General features: G+C 32.8%; 1 protein-coding gene across 1 annotated transcript in view; it reads left to right on the top strand.

Annotated features, from left to right (window-relative positions):
- Positions 1–19,074, top strand: part of LOC118190740 (Kv channel-interacting protein 4-like) — a 445,497-nt gene that overhangs the window by 412,576 nt on the left and 13,847 nt on the right. Inside the window, exon 4 of the mRNA XM_085807168.1 lies at positions 17,748–17,818. Within this exon, the coding sequence (XP_085663294.1) occupies positions 17,748–17,818 (71 nt within the window). The remainder of the gene's footprint in view (positions 1–17,747; positions 17,819–19,074) is intronic.

Here is a 19,074-nt window from a genome sequence, read left to right as displayed (position 1 = left end):
TATTAAGCAAAGTATAATTTTTGTATAGTATGTATAGTAGTTTTGTATATTTTTGTATAGTATAAATCATTCCACACTAACTTTGAGAACATCCCATTCGGATATTTATTGAATCCAGATCCTTCTTTTGGTTTCCTGTAGACCAAATATACGTGTTTACTTAAATGCAAGTCAGAAAATTTTCTTCTGGTAGGTCAGGACAACGGTCATATCAACAAGTTTGTTTAGAAAAGACGCATTTTTATATATTCCCACCAAAATTCCCCCCAAAAATCTATACATTCTTTAACAGATGATGTTTGTGGACTTTCTTTGAAGTTGCATTAAATATTATCGACATAAGGCAGTGAACTAATTTGGTTATTACGTGATTTGTCGCTTTAGGCACATAAGTATTTCAAATTTGAGAACGCTGTTGATGTGTAACTCAAATGTAGGTATGAATGTGTAATGCAACTTCCATTATGATTCATAATTATAGATTTTTCTGAGAAATTTGAGATACATTGCACCGTTTCTGACTAGCACAGAGCAAGAACTTGTAGATTTTGCTAAGCAGCGAATTCTACTTCACTAATTATGGTGCTGGAAATGTTTATTTACTCCCAGTCACACAATATATATGTGAAACGGTGGCTAGCAGTGCAAGTGTAGTTAAGCTGAATGAAAAAGCTGAAAGGAAGGCAAATTTGAATTTCTCTATCGCGCTTAACTAATTTAAGTATATTTTATTTTTATTTAAGTGGGATGATAAAAGATGTCGTGTCTCACAGAATACAAGCTATATTGGTGGACCTTATTAAAGGAATTGATATTGCATATGCGAAACACTCCCACACATAATCTGACCAAAGTTACTCCATCATTGGTTTGCCGTTTGTAATAAGTGTCTGGCTGCTGCTTACTACCAATTTAAGCCCTTCCTGAAATTATAAAGGTTAAAGATAACATGTAATTATTTTATGGCACGTGAATAAATTTAGTATTTATAGTATCAAAGGGTTTTCGTTTTCCGTTTTTAATTTTTCGTTTTTTGGTTTTTAATTATAAAATGATTTATGATGTAAATAAATATCAATACTTCTTAGTATATTTATATGTAACAGCTTTCCGTTAAAATGTAAAGCTACTTATTTGTCAAACACAGTGGGTCATTCTCTTTTGCTTCCCAATGTTTGGCACATTTACCGAATGAGATATCATACACATTTACTGAATTAATTTGATAGCTTCTTAGAACTACTACCTATATATTTTGCTGTACTTTATCTTTATTGTATCTTAATTAAATTCATACAGCTGGGAGTTTCTAATATCTGACGTTCTATTATAATAACTAAAAAAGGAGCTTATGTACCATTACGGCAGTCTTTGTCTTTCAAAAAAGTGTTAAATATCTTAAAATTAATAGTGTTTTAATACTTTTATAACTTTGAACTTTGATTCAACTTAACACATGGTGCCGGACAAAACTAACTAAAAAATCAAATAATTCAAAACAAATCTAATTCATAATATATCAAAGATCAATCGAATAAACAATAGTATAGTGGTAGTACAAATTAAATTTTCGGTTAGCGTTGTGAGTAACCTATGCAAAGGAAAAATCAATAACCCAAATTCAATGAAACTCCATGTTTCTTAAAAGCCTCCCGGCTCAAACAAATAGAAGGACATGACAGACCACAATAAATTACACACTAAATTAAACAAATGAAACATAGAATATATATCAAACACATTTATTAATTTCTAGAATATTCAAACATATGATAACTAGGTAAACTGATCAGTCCCCTACAAATTAACCTTAAGATGTAAATTAACATATATATATATATATCATTTTAAATCTTACACTCATATTAAGTGTAGGTGTACTAATTTTTTTTAACATTCCATAACTCACACTTTAGGTGGTTGTACCAATTTTCTAATCATTCGTTTACAAGTATATTTAAATAACTTGTCATTACTTAAATTATCAAATCATATCGTTTACAAGTACATTAATATAGTTACTCATTATTTAATTCTTCTATTCACTTCGTTTACACGTATATAAATATAAGCATCATTACTCGGTTACAGTTTAAATAGAAAAGACAGAAAAAAAATCACTTACAGGGTGAATTCATACATCAAACTCCTATTTTCTCTCGTGTGCCATCATCGACGGATCAATACGGAGTTTTAAATAGTTCAATAGATAGTCCTGCTTATTTCGTTGACTGATTAATACGGAGTGTTAATAGTTCAACAGATCGTCCAACTCATTTCGTTGACCATTCGAAGAAATCCACAAAACCCAAATCGTGCTGCTTGCCGGATGCAGGTCAATGATACACACTGCATTCAGGAACACTTCAATCAAGTCAAAACCCCAGGAAAATACTGGTATCAGGCAGCTTTTTTTAAATCGGGAACACTCTTAATCAGGAACGTTAACGCTTCAACAAAACCAAGACCTAAGGAAGACACAGGTATCGGGATGCTTCTTTTAAATCCGGAACAGTCTTTATCAGGAACGCTTCAATAAACCAAGAAAAAACGCATTGAAAGGACCCAAACTGGAAAGTCACTAGGCAGGATAAACAAGAAATCCACTGGCATCTGCATCACCCTGAGAATACCTATCTACAATTCTCGGAAAATTATAATGGAGAAACGACGATGCTATAAATTTTTGCGATGAGCTCTAGCGCCTTTTTTTTAAATGTAATTTCTAATCTGATCAAAGCCGGGAATCCATAGTCGCAGCCCACTGGTACACGCCGCTCGCGAGAGCAAGACCCGCAAGGGGTCAAGCCCCCACTCTTTCCCTTAGCTTGAAAATCAGAATCAGAGTGAATTCTAGCAAGGTGTAAACCTCCCATGAAATCTCGGTTTCTCCGCCTCTGTGAGTTCATAGACTTTCAAAAATCATAAAATTAAAATCACACCAATCCCGGAATTTTACGTTATCTAGACTGAGAAAATGACACCCCCATGACGAATCCAAAACAAGAAAAATCTCACAATGAGCCAACATCTGTACTCAGGAAAAACGTGGGAAACAAAGTGGACCCCCTAACTAACAAGCGGAACTAAGCTTTACCAGAATCCAATTACCTAAGCTTAATACAACCTCCACTGTCTTGAAGTAGACAAAATAGAAACTATAACAAAGCGAAAGGAAGACGATTTTGGTTTCAAACGCCATTAGTAAAAGGCGACAACACAACACCCTACTGCCTGCATTGTTAGTAAAAAGGCCATAAACCAATAAACCTGATGTGTTTCCTCGCAACCGTCTCTCGCCTTTGTTACAATTCCTATTCAAGAATAACGAGTTAAATAAAGCCTTAACAGCTTAAGAATACTTTTTTCCAGATTAAAATATACATGAATACAAAAAAAATTATTAGAATAATAATAACTTAATACACATATTAATAATTAAAATTCGCGACATAACAAAACGAAGATTATAAGAACTGCTACGGAAATTTTAATTTAAAAGTGCAAATCTCATTAGCAATTTACGGTTTCTAGTAACAATTTTATTCAAGTCTGAACCTGTAGAGACATTAGGATTTTTGAAAAGCCAGAGAGATGAAAATTTAGCAACGCCTTCGCCGGGAATTGAACCACGGACCTCTGGAATACCGGCCCAGCGTGCAGAACCACTACACCACGAAGGCACGCTAGGAAACTGGGAGAAGTACCTTATAAACCGAAAAGTTCTGTTAAAGTTTTAATTACTAAATTCAGTGTGGTTTAAGCAACAGTCTCCGTGTTTTAATATATCTCTCGTATACAAAACATTATTCTGTAGGGGACAAAAACAGTCTTAGAGCGTTTCAACGAAATTAAACTTAACTCCTCTGCTGTGTGCCACTATCCATGGTGTCTGTAGAGCAGTTTTCAAATTTCACTTTTCATGAACCATTTCAGTCTTCTTATAAATATCTTAATGATACTCTTATATTCTTAACGATTAAGTGTCTTAAAAGTCAGTGATTATGGTGAAAGATCAAGCCATTGGGGAAATAAAAAGGACAGTGAAAACGAATTATAGACTTCAGAGAACGATTGCTTTATATTATTCTAAACCACTTCATCGTATACAAAAATAACTCCTTGCTTTAACAACTATTTTAGCAGGAATTCACGTCATAAATGAAGATTTATTCTTTTTCTTGTTATAATGTTTTAAACTACAATTTCTACGACTACTTTTAAACCTTTTTATCATAGAGTTATTTCAGTTCCACACGACTTACTTCAAGCTTCAAGTGAACGTGAAACTTTATTTCTCCTTTTCTGGAACAGGAAAGAAAGTGCATTAAGTTTGAGCTTTTGGTACTAAATTATGAAAATTCAATGATGCTTTCACTCTGAGAAAACTAGCTTAATCTCTTGAGAAATGTAACGAAGCTACTACTAAAACTCAACAGATTTTATATGATTGCACACAGCTTTAGATTTAACTCTGAAACAATTTAAATAGAAAATGAAGAAGTTTCCTAGAATTTTTTACTTCAAGTATCGCTAAATAAACGGCTGAAATTTCCAAGACGTTTTTCGTGGAAAAATCCTCTCGCTTTTCTTCAAAAGGCCGTTTTGCCACACGGACTGCATTTCTGCAATTAATCTACATTTATTTTAATTGCACATGCAACTATAATAATAAAAAAGAGAGTTTGTGCATGTGATTGTTTGTATCGACGTAGTGCACAGATAGGAAGCCCCAGAGCTGTGAAACATACTATATTGTAAAACATACTATATTGTGCAGGCCATGAAGACTGAAACGATTTAAAATTTGGTATTTAGTACTGAAACGATTTTTGTCGATATTTTACTAGTATCTTCGTTTAACGAAGCAACAAAAATTTTCAGAATTTTACTGTTTCACCATCAGAAAGAGCGGAAAAAAACTTTAAATGAAGTTCTAGCCAAATTTTTAACTTACATTACCGACTTTGTGGTTTTTAAAAGAACGCATGACTTTTTTTTACTATTGCACGCCTATTGTTTTACAATTTGAAAGTCCAAAAACATATCTTTTGTAAACTTTTGAAATTTTCACATGTTTTTAAAACAAACACTTTGGGGTTTTTTAAATGATAAAAAGGACGCTAGGTAATTTCCTATGTAACAGGCTTATACTGCTCAGGTAAGTTAAACAACTTTTGCGTGCTATTAAATCATGAAGTGCAAGTCATACCAGCTCACTTCTGCTTGAAAGTTTCACGTTCTCTGTCAAACTTTAAAGTTCATAACACTTTTCACGTTGAAACCATAGAAAGAGAAATGCATATAATGCAGCCTAACTGTCGAGTGGATAAGTAGCGTTAAAGACAGGTATGGTAATCAACTAGAATTCAAATTGAAGAAAACAGAATAGTTATGGAAGAATGTTTTATTGATTTGAAGTCTTTAAATTAATATCTAGATTACATAATGCTGTATATAAATGCGTTATTAATTATAACAAATCTTTTATTTTAAAATAAATCAAAGAAAGTGAGCTTCAAAATACTAAAGTACGCAATATGCAAAAAATGAAAGGGAACCAACTGGTTTTATTACATACCTCTAAACCTTTTAAAGGCGCTCAATATTTATTTTATTAATAACTCTCAAATTTCTTGTCAAACCATGCTTATATAGTCTTCCGACCAGGAAATTGTTCATTTTTGCATCTTGCGACAAGTTTTTTGGGTCATTTTGTTGTTTCATTTTAAATGGAACTTAAATCTGCTAAATTTGGTGGAGTGTGAATTGTACGAATTTACTTTCATTTGAACAATCTTGAAATACGCTTAGAACTGTAAAAAGATGCCAAAACTTGATGAAAAAGATACAACTACATAAATCGTTAGATGCTGCTGAAATACGTTTCTTGGGATCCTTTCCAATACTTTTTAAGCACAGTCTACGTGTATGCTTTACTGTAACATTACGGTTTCAAAATGAAATATTAGAGTTTAACGGCTTTACGCAGTCGTTCACAGTAGTGCCAAAACGGATTTCTTTTAAATATATAACTTTTAACATTAGACAGAATAGCTTTTTCTATGCGATGGACTGCTAATAATGCTATCGAAAGTGACATTAATAAAGACGCTATTTTCAGAATTCTTGAAATTTTAAAACCAAGCTTTTTATAAAATGTTAATTGGCCACAGAGGAAGAGTTGAAGAAATATTTTCTTGACCAGACCTACTTTTAAACAGTGTAAGATGCGACTTTATAAAATGTATTAGCATTTTCAATAGAAATCTTCAGATTAAAATCGTCCACTCAAGAAACATATTTTATTTTAAATTTTGGAGCTCATTGATGAGTTTTCTAAACCAATTTGGGTGCTTTCATTCAACCTTAGAATTTTGATAAAATTTTTATTAACGCTTTCCTGCTACTTTAGGTAAGATTTTCAAAAGATATAAAAATACAAACCTTAATAGAGAATTTCGTAACAGAGTCCTCGTAAAAACTGAAAATGAAGACTGATGCGAAATAAATGTGCAGATTTCATTTTCATTCTTCAAAATAATGCTTTCCCTTTTGACTTTTATCTGAAAGAAATGGAAGTAACGAGAAGCTATGCTTCTCTTTCTGCAGCCTAACTTTCATTTCAATTGCGTTTGTATCCACTGCTAAATCAGTTTTTATTTACATATAAATTTCCATTTGATTTGTGCAACAATTCTTCTGGTGATGTTTACTTAAATTTTCAGGATGATATCAATATAAGCTTCACAAGTTTAGTATGATGTAGTATTATTAATTCAAACTTTCGCTTGCTAAATATCTTATAAACAACTGCAAAATTCTCGTTCTATATAAGATACTAAAAATAAAACGACTAAATGAGAAAGCTCATTGTTCCACACCTTAAAAGTATTCTTGAACATACAAGTTACTTAAATTAAATAGTGATTCCACCTTTGAATTTCTGTATATTTGAAATAATAATCTCTTGATATTGGGTGAGAATTAAGTACTGCCTCTCCATAACCTTCAAAATAATCTTAGTAAGCGGGGTTTACAGCCAAATTAATTACCTTATGGAGAGGTTAATTACTTTAAAATTTTCCTTCAAGTTTTATTAATATCACCTTGGACATGAAGCAGAGTATCTGCTCGTGTAATTAGTTGCTTCACTATTATTCTTGCAGTATGTGCATCTTTTATATGTTTTACTTTATTTGGTTGAGTGGTTATTTTATTATGGCGATGCAGACTAATTAAGAAAGAAACACTGTTCAGGTTTCTAGATAAACATATATGTTTATTATTTGGCTCAAATGCACGATTTCGAAAAGGCAGATAATTTAATGCAAGAAATTAATTTACATATGTCGTTGATCTTAAAATTCCATGCTTTGCATCTACATGAGGAAAAATACCGAATAACCTTCTAACCTTCTTTAGAATAAGAATAACCTTTTCGAATAAGAATAACCTTCTTTTTATACACATTATTGAAGGATAAAAATGTATTACTAATCATTTAAATTCCACCAAGTCTTATCATTTTCTCAGTTGGGGAAGGCTCGAAATGCCTCTCTGCAGTAATGTTTCCATGTTCAGCATACGAAATCACACATAGCTTGTATGCTATGTTATAGCAATTGCGACGTTGTTTTGGAGCCATAGCGTGCCAACAAATTTAAGAAAATTGAACAGTAGAAATTTCACAGAAGACTTGTAGACCAGAAGATTTTTAGAAGAAGAATTTCAGACCTATTTTCAAAGAAAAAAGTGCGTCTTATACGCCAGCAAATACGGTATAACCTGTGAGGTGCTAACATATTGAATAATAGCTTATTTCTTCTGTAGAATCTTTACTGCACATTTACTGTTTTGTCTACTCCATCAGAAATCTTTTCCCCAATAGCAGGATATTTTGCTATCTAAGCATTAATCGGTCGAAGCCGAATCCGTCGATCATTTAACCATCGCACCCCCTATATTATTTTCCAAGAGAAAGAAGATGCACCATAAAGGCATGCCGATTTTCCATCTGCGAAAAAGGAGATGTTCTGAATCATTTTTAATTGAGCATACCACAGGTGACGGATATAACGGTCTGCTATCTCTCCTCTCTATCAGAAAACTTTCATAGAGGATTTTCCGCTCGACAATATTTTTAGTGCTTCCTTACCCAAAGACTGCCTTCTCCGGTAATCAATTCCGGAACCCAATGCTATGGCAGTCTCTTTCCTCACTGCTATTCTCTTCGATGTCATTTATTCTCCTGGTTGAGATCTGTATTCTGACAATCTCGACTCGGTATAATATATATGAAACGGGTTCCTACTATAAACTATCCAGGTAGATAACGTGACCGTCCAATCGACATTGGATGTTGGTTCGATTATTCCCACCCTTCGCGATGTGTTAAGAAAAATGTGACCATTTAACCTCGTCCGGATGAGGCGGAAAGGCCAGTCTTCGGCCTATTTAATATTACAATAACATCGTCTCTCTGGGATTCTCCACTTCCTCCGACTAATAGGGGGAAGACCTTGTGCCACAAATTAGCGAAGGCAGGCGCAGACAATTATTTAGTTTCTTACCATAGCGCTAGCAAGACGGTTCACCAGAAAATGTAAAAGAAGTGAGTTTGAATGATGCACAATAGCTTTATGTTAGAAAGAAAGAAGTTCAGGCAAACTCGGTTCGGAACTCGCTGACCTTGCTTTAGTCAAGCTGGTAAGATGACTGTTATTGAGAGAATTCTGCACTTATATCGACCTCTTTTGTATTTTCGAATTGCAAGCAGAGAACGTTAGTTTATTACTATCTATAATTGTAATCTTCAATACCAAATAAATATTTCTATTATTCTACGCGTTTGTTATATTAGTTTGAGCCGTAATACTTTATATTAAGAGGAGTATAAAACTCGTTTAGCAGTTGACAAAATTTACACAGTTTAATTTATGCGAAATCAGAAAATAACATTAAAGGTTTGCATTAATGAAACGGTATTATTCTAATTTATTTATTAATGAAATGGAGGTATAATTTTCACTGTCCATACTGTGGAATAAAATTTAAATCTTAGTTCTCTTTAAGTGACATGGTGATCTCTTTCAATCTTGAAATTCCTCTATCCCTATATTTTCATAACAGCATTGAGTCTGTGCAAATGAATTCTGAATAATTTATAAAATGAGATTATCAGGTTTATTCGAGAGCTCACTTAATTTCTACTGAATCTTTTCTCCCTGTTGCCTGCAGTTAGAAATCTCCGCCAAGCAAGTACCAGTATAAAATTATGTAAATTACTATAATTACTATACTCTTTGTAGAGTTCATAATTTCATTATAATATGATTAATAATTGACTGTACAGTATGTCGGAAAATCAGGCTTAAAGTGACTAATTTCAGGGTATGCTTATTAATGATTCCTGGCAAATGTGGAGAAATGTGAACATATTCAATTCAGAACAAATTCAGTATTAGATTTAAAAACGTCTGCCCCTAAAGTAAATTCAGAGTTTTTATAAATTCTCTTTTGAATATGCAAAATAGCTTCTTTTGTTTTACTTTTTCTGTCAGTTTTGTATAACAGCATAATTCAGAAGTGCAAACCTATGTAATTTAGAGATTTGTTTTCATTAACTACATAGACATTCTTATATAAAAGTTTCAGGAAATTAGCAATCTTTTCAAGCAGTTACATGATCATACTTAATCATCTTTATATATCTACTCAATAATAATGATGGATGCAGCCTGTAAAGATGTGGCCGTCACATTTTTAAAAATGCGCATGTTAAAATTGTTATTTAGGTTCTGGATAGTGCGTTCTAGCTTTATTAAATACGGTAAGTTCTCTGCTTTCGAGCATCTGATTTTTGAGATTTCATACACATGAATTGTGTTCAAATATTTACTAAATTTTGACAAGTCTTCCTCTCAAAGAACCTTGCTAAAACAATTACCAGTTTGTTTAATGACTATTACATAAAAGAAAAAAGCAGAATATCAGTTTCATAATTAGGAAACTTGTTTAATTCGTAAGCGGCGTGAGCAACAAAATTGTTTTTCGATAAGTCTAATACTAAAACTTTTAGGAATTAGAAAATTTAAAATGTTTAAGAAACGAAGGAGAAAAACGTTATTTGGCAACAAATTTCATTTTAGCAGAAGCACTTTTAGCGACTGAACATTATCATCTTATTTACCAGCAACATATTTGCGCTACAGCAAAATATACTGCAATTTGTGTCAAATAACGTTGTTTTATTCGATATCCTATCTAATGTTAGTTCAATAGAATATGTTGGGTGTTTAGAAGAGTACTGAAAAGAGGAAACAAAGAATAGCTAATGATGATTTCGCAGCGCCAAATGGCTCGTTTCACTTATTCAAAAGCTTTGCAGTTTATATGACTTTAATAGGAATAGCAAAGGAACAGAGCTTCTGAATAATTACAGAAATGTTTACTAATTTTACCGAAATTATGCTTGCTTATTCGTGCGCATCGCCAAGCAGTATTGCCAGTGTAAAGGCGTTAGTTTTTCTTTTTTGCTTTTATAAAAAGATTTTCTGGTCATTTACAGATAACTGCCTTTTGAGTTTGGGAGATACGAAAGAAAGAAAAGTTAAGAAAAATACGGGAAATGTTAAGAGTTAAACGAGAAAACACACGTGTCTGAAAATTTAAAGATATCTACATTTAGACTAGAAGAGAAGCACGCTAATGTGACAATCAAAATCGTAAAAACAACCTTGTATTTAGCGTAAGTATAATGAAACACTCAATCGATTTCGAGGGCAGCTAAAGGTCCCTCCTCATCAGGAGAAAGAAATACCTAGAAGGAAGAACATAAAGGAGAAGGAGTCTCAGAAACACGTGGTCCTTATCAGCACTGCACGTGGTTCATTATTTAAAGTTCAGATTTTGAGCGTGAAGGTGCATTTGCCCCTCGCTCCCTATTTTAACTTCTCTAATTTTTCTTGTCCTTTATGCTTGATCAGATATAGTGGCTCAGTAAAAGTAGGCGGCCAGTGCAACTCTGATTAAAAATCCAGTTATAACCACGTGCACTGCTTATAAAGACCACGTGTTTCTGAGACTCCTTCTCCTTTATTTTCTTCTTTCTAGGTATTTCTTTCTCCTGATGAGGAGGGACCTTTAGCTGCCCTCGAAATCGATTGAGTGTTTCATTATACTTACGCTAAATACAAGGTTGTTTTTACGATTTTGATATCTAGATTCGATTGTAGGAGATAAAAGGGTGTAACTGCGTACTTGGCTTATTTTTAGCTGCTAAATAAAGCATATACTTTAATGTTCTTAAAAGTTGCTTCCATATACATATGTTTAGACTTAAATCTTTAGTGGACTAAACAACATGGAAATAAGGTATTTGCACAGGAAATTGCGGTTGTGTTAAAATAATTCCTTAGAAATAAATAAAACTGACAATAAATGCTATAAATTATATGAAATGCCGTTATGTGAATGTTTGTATGTATGAACGTATGTGCAGTGATGTAAATCAACAAATTAATTTAAATATTTCCATACTGTTAAATGCTAAAAAATGTTAAATATAATCAGAGAGACAATTCGAAACCTAAAATAAAAAATATCGTAAGAAACTGCAAAATAGAATTTCAAACTGGAAATGTTGCATTTTAAAGAAACGGAAAAGAGGATACTAATTTGTTGTTACATATTATTTTAAAAAATTTAAATTATACAAAATATAAAAATTTTATTCCGCTAATAAACTCTGCCTTTATTGATTGAGCTGTTTACAGAAACGCAATGAACGCAGTACTTAATAATTCCCAGTTTGCGCTTCATTATGTTTTCGGGTAATTTAATTATTTAAGTTTGATGCGAATCTTCATTTGCTCATGTTTATGATTACAGTGTTTTATTGTCTTCGTTATAGAATTTCCAATGCAACTTCTTTAAGTAAATAAAGGAACATCATACATAAACGCAAAGCCTATATTAATATCAGAAATTTTGTAAAGTGATTTAGCACAAATTTTCTCCAAATTTAAGATTGATTCAAATGGTTCTCAAAACTTAAATCTGTTAATGTTACCGTTAACTAGTACAAGCAAGTTTCCACTGTGAGTTGATCACAAAACAAATATTTAACTCTGTTCAGAATGATCAGTCAAGCTAATACAGACACGTTAAACTCTTTGTTGGCATCAATTGTACTAGCATGCCTGTTTGATTCTTTAATCGATATATTTTATGTTTTATTTTGGGTAATGCGTCATAAGCTACTTGAAACATGTTATATCCAGATAAGGAAAAAAGGTTTCGCGTTACAGCATCTATTCTAGTTCATTCAAGTTTTCTTAGAAGCCAAATTCTTAAGAAACGAGCTATATTTCAGCGAATCTGTCTTTTGTGGGACAGAAAGGAAAAGAATAAACGTCACTGTCGACGTTATGCCACTGATATTTTTCTACAATTGAAATCCTGTTTGTTTCAACAGTTTTATGAACTTCCTTTATTTCATATCTTTATTAATGGTATTGTTTAAGTATAATGTTTAATGTTCTTATTTCTTAAAGTTTAAATAAATTAAAAAATATCTACTTTTATATCTTTTGTTCCTTATCTGTGGTTAATGCGTTTCTTACAAAACACAGTTGTTTTTCCAAGCATACTAATAAAGTAGTGCATTATAAATGATATTTTATCATTAACGATGAAGTTGTTCTTTTGTTCCTTATCTGTGGTTAATGCGTTTCTTACAAAACACAGTTGTTTTTCCAAGCATACTAATAAAGTAGAGCATTATAAATGATATTTTATCATTAACGATGAAGTTGAATTGGGTGTGAGATCACAATAAACCTTTCAACAACGACGAAATGGGAATTTTGCTTAATATCATTATGGTCTGCAATCATGCAACAGATTCAAATAAATTGCATGGCGATAACGATTACGTCACCTAAAATGATGGGCGCACTAGTTCCTCAGCTGCCTGTATATTTAACCACTAGCACATGTAATGCTTGAAATAATTTTTCACGACTCAGTTATCTACATGCGTGCCACGTTTTGCCTTATTTCAAATATTGCTTCGTAGAGATATGTTTCCTCTGTAGAGAACAACAGTTTTGTGTATAGTGCTGGAAATATAACGACAGAGTTTCCAAACATAGATTTGTATAAAACATTTGTCATGGTATAGTTTCAGTTTGTTGCATTTCGAAGCTACACATTATCGTAATGAATGTACTTCAAAGCAAAATAAAATTATAAATGGTCCCGAATGTAAGAGTATATCTTTCTGCTTGTATATCTGAAAAATATTGTGCAAAAATGTTTTATCTATCTTTTTGTTTATCTGAAAATATTGTGCAAAATAAATATGGCTTACTTTTAAGAATGTCTTATACAGGGTGCAGCAGAGGAACTTCCTTATTTGGAATGCACGCCATCTAGCGACATTTATTCCGAGAAGGGTGGGGTGGCGATCATTGAAAAGAGCGGTATCTAAAGTTTAATGTCATGTACGTTTAGTACTGATCATGCAGTGGACGAGAGAAGAGCGCGCGTTCACCGTGGAGTCGTACTTTTCAACGTACTGCATTTTCATTCATATATGTAAATTGGTAGTGGTACAAAAAATTAATCCACGCGATTTTCTTTCAGGAAAAATGCATTCAAAGCCGTTCTTGACAATACGCCTCATGATGCCCTTGTGTTCTTTAGAGATGAGGCTCATTTTCATCTTTCCAGTTGCAGTATGTATTAAGCAAAACATGCGACAATGGAGTGGCACGAATCCCCGAAAATTTCATGAGCAGCCCCTCCATACAGAACGTGTAACTGTTTGGTGTGCATTCTCCAGAATAATCATCATTGGACCATAATTTTTTGGAGAGCATTTCCCTGGACGCCTTATGTCCTTACGAGGCGACTGTCAGTGGCCAGCGCGCTCGTCTGATTTAGCCCCGTGGGATTTCTTTTTGTGGGGCTATCTGAAATCTCTAACGTGCAAAGACCCCGGCTCAACTGAAGAACGATATTCAAGCTGCTATCGACAACACACCCTTTGATATGATGGTAAAAGTGGAAAGAAACTTCAAAACTCGACTATCTCAATACATTGACCAGAACGGAGGCCACCTTAATGATATTATTTTTAAACCGTAATAAAAAAAAACTTTGAGTGTCTCTCTATAACCTGAAAAAAAAAATAAAACTGATATCGCTTATACTATTTGTGTTATTCACTTTTAAAATAAGATACTTTCCCTGCCGCACTCTGTTGAAATGAGCTTCAAAACTGTTTTAAAGGCGCTTTTCAGAAGTGATAATCATTTTTTCTCTATGCTTTAAACTGAGGTAAAGCGTGATAAATGGCTGATATGATTACTTTAATACAAAACATAAATTTATGAATGTGTAAGATTACTATTACTTTGCATAACAGTTATTTATAATTTCAGCTTTTGCCATTTCTCTTTCCTGTTTTCCTACCACAATGCAAATCAGTATAGTTTGAGAATATTTTAAGCCTGAAGATTTTGGATTATAAGACAGAGTGGCCCGCAAGGCGGTCCCATTCTTTTGCAAACTTCATTGTAGGAAAAGAAGCTAAAAACATCGCAGTTTTGAAACACAGCAGGACAGAGCATTGTGGTAGAAAAGGAAAGTAGCAATAACTACTTCTGAATTTTAAATCATTGTTGCATAAAACATCGCGTTAAAAATAAAACTCCTGACGAAACTTTGCATGAAGATAAAATTGTAGCCATAAGTTTTCAGATTTTAAACGCTTTAAACATGTGATTCGATTTTTGAGAGCGAGAAAAAACAGGTATTTCGTAGAAACTATTCCAGAATTTTCAATTTTATAATGTTTAAATAATACTTTTTAACTGAAAAATAAAGAAGAAAACTTCCAGAGACTAAAAAAATCTGGCATGCATAGCTTCCTCACATGTAAATTTAATACAAGTTTACGTTTACGAATAATTTTTCTACTTCATGTTTCATCAAAATTTACTGATATATAAAAATTAGGCAAAAAAGCAATTTTTATGCTTGGAGTAGATTTTAATCAAAACTCTCGCTTTCGAGGTAATGAGGCGCAAATCCTTCTTGGTCATGGAAAACAAAAATCTGCCAGTACGGATTTGTAAAAACTGAATCAATACAAATACGTGTTTATCAACAAATATGCAAATGCTAATTCGAGTTTATCAAAATATAATTAAATAAGTGCTCTTAGAAGTTAAATGCGTAAGTTAAAATTCTCCTATGTGTTGCTATACACAATTGACGTTTTTAACATTTCCGAATTTTTTATCTTTAAATTTTCTTCTTATTGTTTATTTAGAATTTATTAATTAATTTAAAGTATCTGAAATAATATGTGAAAAATTATTTCCTTTTTTTTTCCTCGCCCTCTCAAACGTTACATATTGCAACAGCGAAAGTACATTTGAAGCTTTTAAGATTCAATAACATATGTCTGTGCTGTTATCATCACGCAATATTTTGTAAATTATTTACATTTGAAGATCATATTTTGGACGACAGTATTTTAAAACTGCGATTTTCCCTTCCTGCCTTTTACCCCTCCTACTGTGTTTTCCTTCAGCACTCGTTTCTCTGCGAGATTTTCATGGGCAGTCATTACATAGTAAGTTAACTTCACGATTACATCAGCTATTTTCAAAAGGACATTTTGAAGTAATGATAAAACCCAGTTAAGATAAATAACTGTTCTAATATTTACAGTTATGAACATCACAAATTAAATTTATAAGCCGAAGTTTCAACCAACTGTAACGCTATAACGTAACTGCATATGCTATACCATAAATCATCAAATCGCACTAGAATTATTACCTTCGTTTTATTCAGTGCAGAAGGCTCACATGCAAGAAATGTGATGATAAAAATATTATAATTTTGAAAAAAAATCTAATCTGAAATCTTTCAGCCTGCAGATGTTTTATCTGTCTTTGAGCAGTCCAGCTTCATTTCATTTCCTTTTTCTTGCTATATTCATGCAGAGTACGTGCCTTATAAACGTACGGTCATGGAATTCAATTAAATAATTTTGTTCGTTGGCTATCATGCCTCTCTAATTAAGCATATAGTGATATTCTAGCTTGTAAACTAAATTTGAGTAATACTCATTGCTATTCTTGCGTTCGTAGATTAGGCCCACCAGCAGGCGAGCGGTAAAGTCGCTGAACACTGGTAGTTCGGTCCGAGGTTCGAAGCCCTCGAACGGGCTGGCTGCATGGGTGTTTTCGTGGTTTTCCGCATGTGTAACGTATATACGAGCCAGTTTCCCTTAGAAAGTCCTCCACGAAAGGCATCCCTCCCCTTAGGCCCTAGTGTGCTTTGCCATAATTAAATGCACCACACACCACGTTCGTAGATTAGCAAACTTCGCTTTCCTGCACTGCCAAATGGATTGTTATAACTTTTTTCATAACCTAAAATGTGTATTTTGCAACCGCCTGCATTTGTTACCGTCTTATTTCAGTAGGTTCGTTCTTCCTGATAATGCTTGCTTTTTTTCGCAGTGTTTCAGTTTTATGATCATGATGATGTACTTTGTTGGTTATTTTACTTGTAATTGGATTTTCTAGATAGGTGGAAATTGCACTTGTCTGCATGCTCTATGTTTCAGTAAAACTACAAAAATATGTTTTTGCCAAAATAATGATTAAGTTTTCATAAGTACCATTCTGTCAAGATAGTTTCAAAGAATGTGAAATTTTTTAGCAATTCCATCAACCTGCAGCTTTACTCCATTGATTACCCTTTCTTTCACCTATCGAGTAATATTCATAATAATTACCTAATACAGAGAATGTAATAATTGTCAGAAAATTGCGAATATCAGAATTCAGTAACACTAAATAAAAGTTTTTAATCAGTCTTATTTAGTTATAAAAACAACTTCGTAAAAACAATTTATTTAAATCTGGATTTTGTTTATCAGCAGTTAGCAGTCGCCTGAATAAAATGAATTTCATTTGGTTAAAGCCAAATGAAATTCATTAACTGTAATTAAGAAAAAAAAACACTGGTTAAATAAATGACAAATTTCGCAGCAGTAATGTAAAATAAGTATTCGTATTTACATGAGCACGCCGCCCAGGCGCAAAAGAGGTTAATGACACTGACTGCCTTACCAAAGGGCCCGGGTTCGAGTCCTGGAGAAGGCATGGATGTAAATTGATAGACATGGATGTAAATTAATAGGCATGGATTTAAATTAATGTGTCCCTAATAGGAAGCAGCGGTGGCCCACCTGTTAAGTATCTCCATGATAAAGTAACCTCCGCATCCGTCCTTAGTTGTGGTCAACGGTATCACAACGGCTAGTGCCGGCCATTGGAAATAAAAAAAATACATAAACTGAAAGATTAACCAATAAATCAAGACTTGTTTTAAAATATTCACATTTTGTCATGCTTTAAACTGAATCCAAAAACTGAATGCTTCAAACGGAGTCATATAGTTAGATCTACTATGTCCATATCATAGACAGACTTTAAAACGTGGAAGCAAATGAAACCGCATTATTTCATTTAATGAAAGAAGCACTGCATTAGCTTCTGAAAATATCACTGAAGTGATTTTGATTAATTTTTCGATCAGTTTGTATAAATACTCAGGAAATTTTCTCAAATACTATCTACAATAAGTAATGTGTCTTTATCAGCTTATGTTGTTAATATAATCAAAGTAATGCAGTATATGCTTTCTTTCCTTAGATTCCACACAATATGCACATTATGTGTTCAAGTCCTTCAAACAGTCTCATGGAGGTACCATTAATTTCGAGGTAAGTTGATGAATTATGCATTATCTTCTCAAAATTATGCCTTCCTAACAATTTTATGTTTCAAGTAACAGGAAAGATGTAGTTCTCCTAATGAAATATACTAATTTAATTAATGACAAAACAATTTCATTTTGTCGTTCTCCTAAATCCATACGCGACACATAGGGGCATTATTGGACACAATTTAATACACATTCGCTTTCGTTACTTTAGAATGAATAGCTTTTATATCATTTAATCACATAACTTTTGTTTTCTGTAATAAATAATTTAACTCAAACAGTCTGCTGAATTAACTTTTATTGAATTACGCAGGCATTTAATAATTTTAATCTTAATACACTTCTATAAGATAAATGTCTAAAACTACTTTATCATATTTTACATTCTCCTCCTTTACTTCAATATACTAAGCAAGATTTAGCATAGCAATTTCTTCAGCTTCAGATTCTAAAAGAGAAAAAGAATATTTTGTCGCAGCCTTCAAATCATTCCTATTTTTCAAACATCACGTAACTGTACCCTGAATCACGTTAATCTTGCTTCAGATTTTGAAGCAAAAAGAAGTCACCTGGAGCCAAGCATGGTGAATATTATGAAGTAAACCTGTAATCCACATTACTGAACAAAATATAGGAAATATGAGTCTTGTACTTTTTTAATTACTAAGAAAGTATTTAAAAGCCTTCATTGTACTTATATTTACATTATTCAGTAAGCATCTGCATCAATGCAGAATTTCCAATCTCTCTGGAAATTTTCTGCAGGAAAATGTATTTTTGACAAGGCTATATAGCGTATTACCAATCATCTTCATCCAATGCAGGAAATAATCAGGTCACATAGATTTAACCCTCTGACCGGCAAGGGGTGTCGTTACGAAAGACCAAATTTTCCAAAACTACCATGAGAAAGAGGTTTTTCCCTTCATTTTAATGCCAAAATTCCACTGGTACCTTAAACCTGGATTTATGTACTTTTAATAAAGTGCCTTAATTTCTTGGACATATTTTAAGATGCATGTATGTGTACTGAAAAGTGCCGTTTGAAGAATAATGTACTTGAATTAACATTTGTTGCTACTTATTTTCTAGATAAATCTCATGGCATCTTCAGAAATTGCAAATATAATTCACGATTTAGTAAATATCTTAATAGCAAATTACGTTGTAGCCCAAGCTCCTAGTACCATCACGAGCTGAAATACCAGGCTCTCTGTTCATGGAACTTTTTTTTTACCTGTTTTGCTTCTTTTG

This window comes from Stegodyphus dumicola, chromosome X1 (assembly GCF_044657685.1).
Source record: "Stegodyphus dumicola isolate Sdum_Otavi_A_Nest chromosome X1, ASM4465768v1".
In the NCBI taxonomy this organism is placed as follows: domain Eukaryota; kingdom Metazoa; phylum Arthropoda; class Arachnida; order Araneae; family Eresidae; genus Stegodyphus; species Stegodyphus dumicola.
The sequence above is the reverse complement of the archived record's forward strand: the minus strand, read 5'-3'. Positions and strand labels throughout refer to the sequence as shown.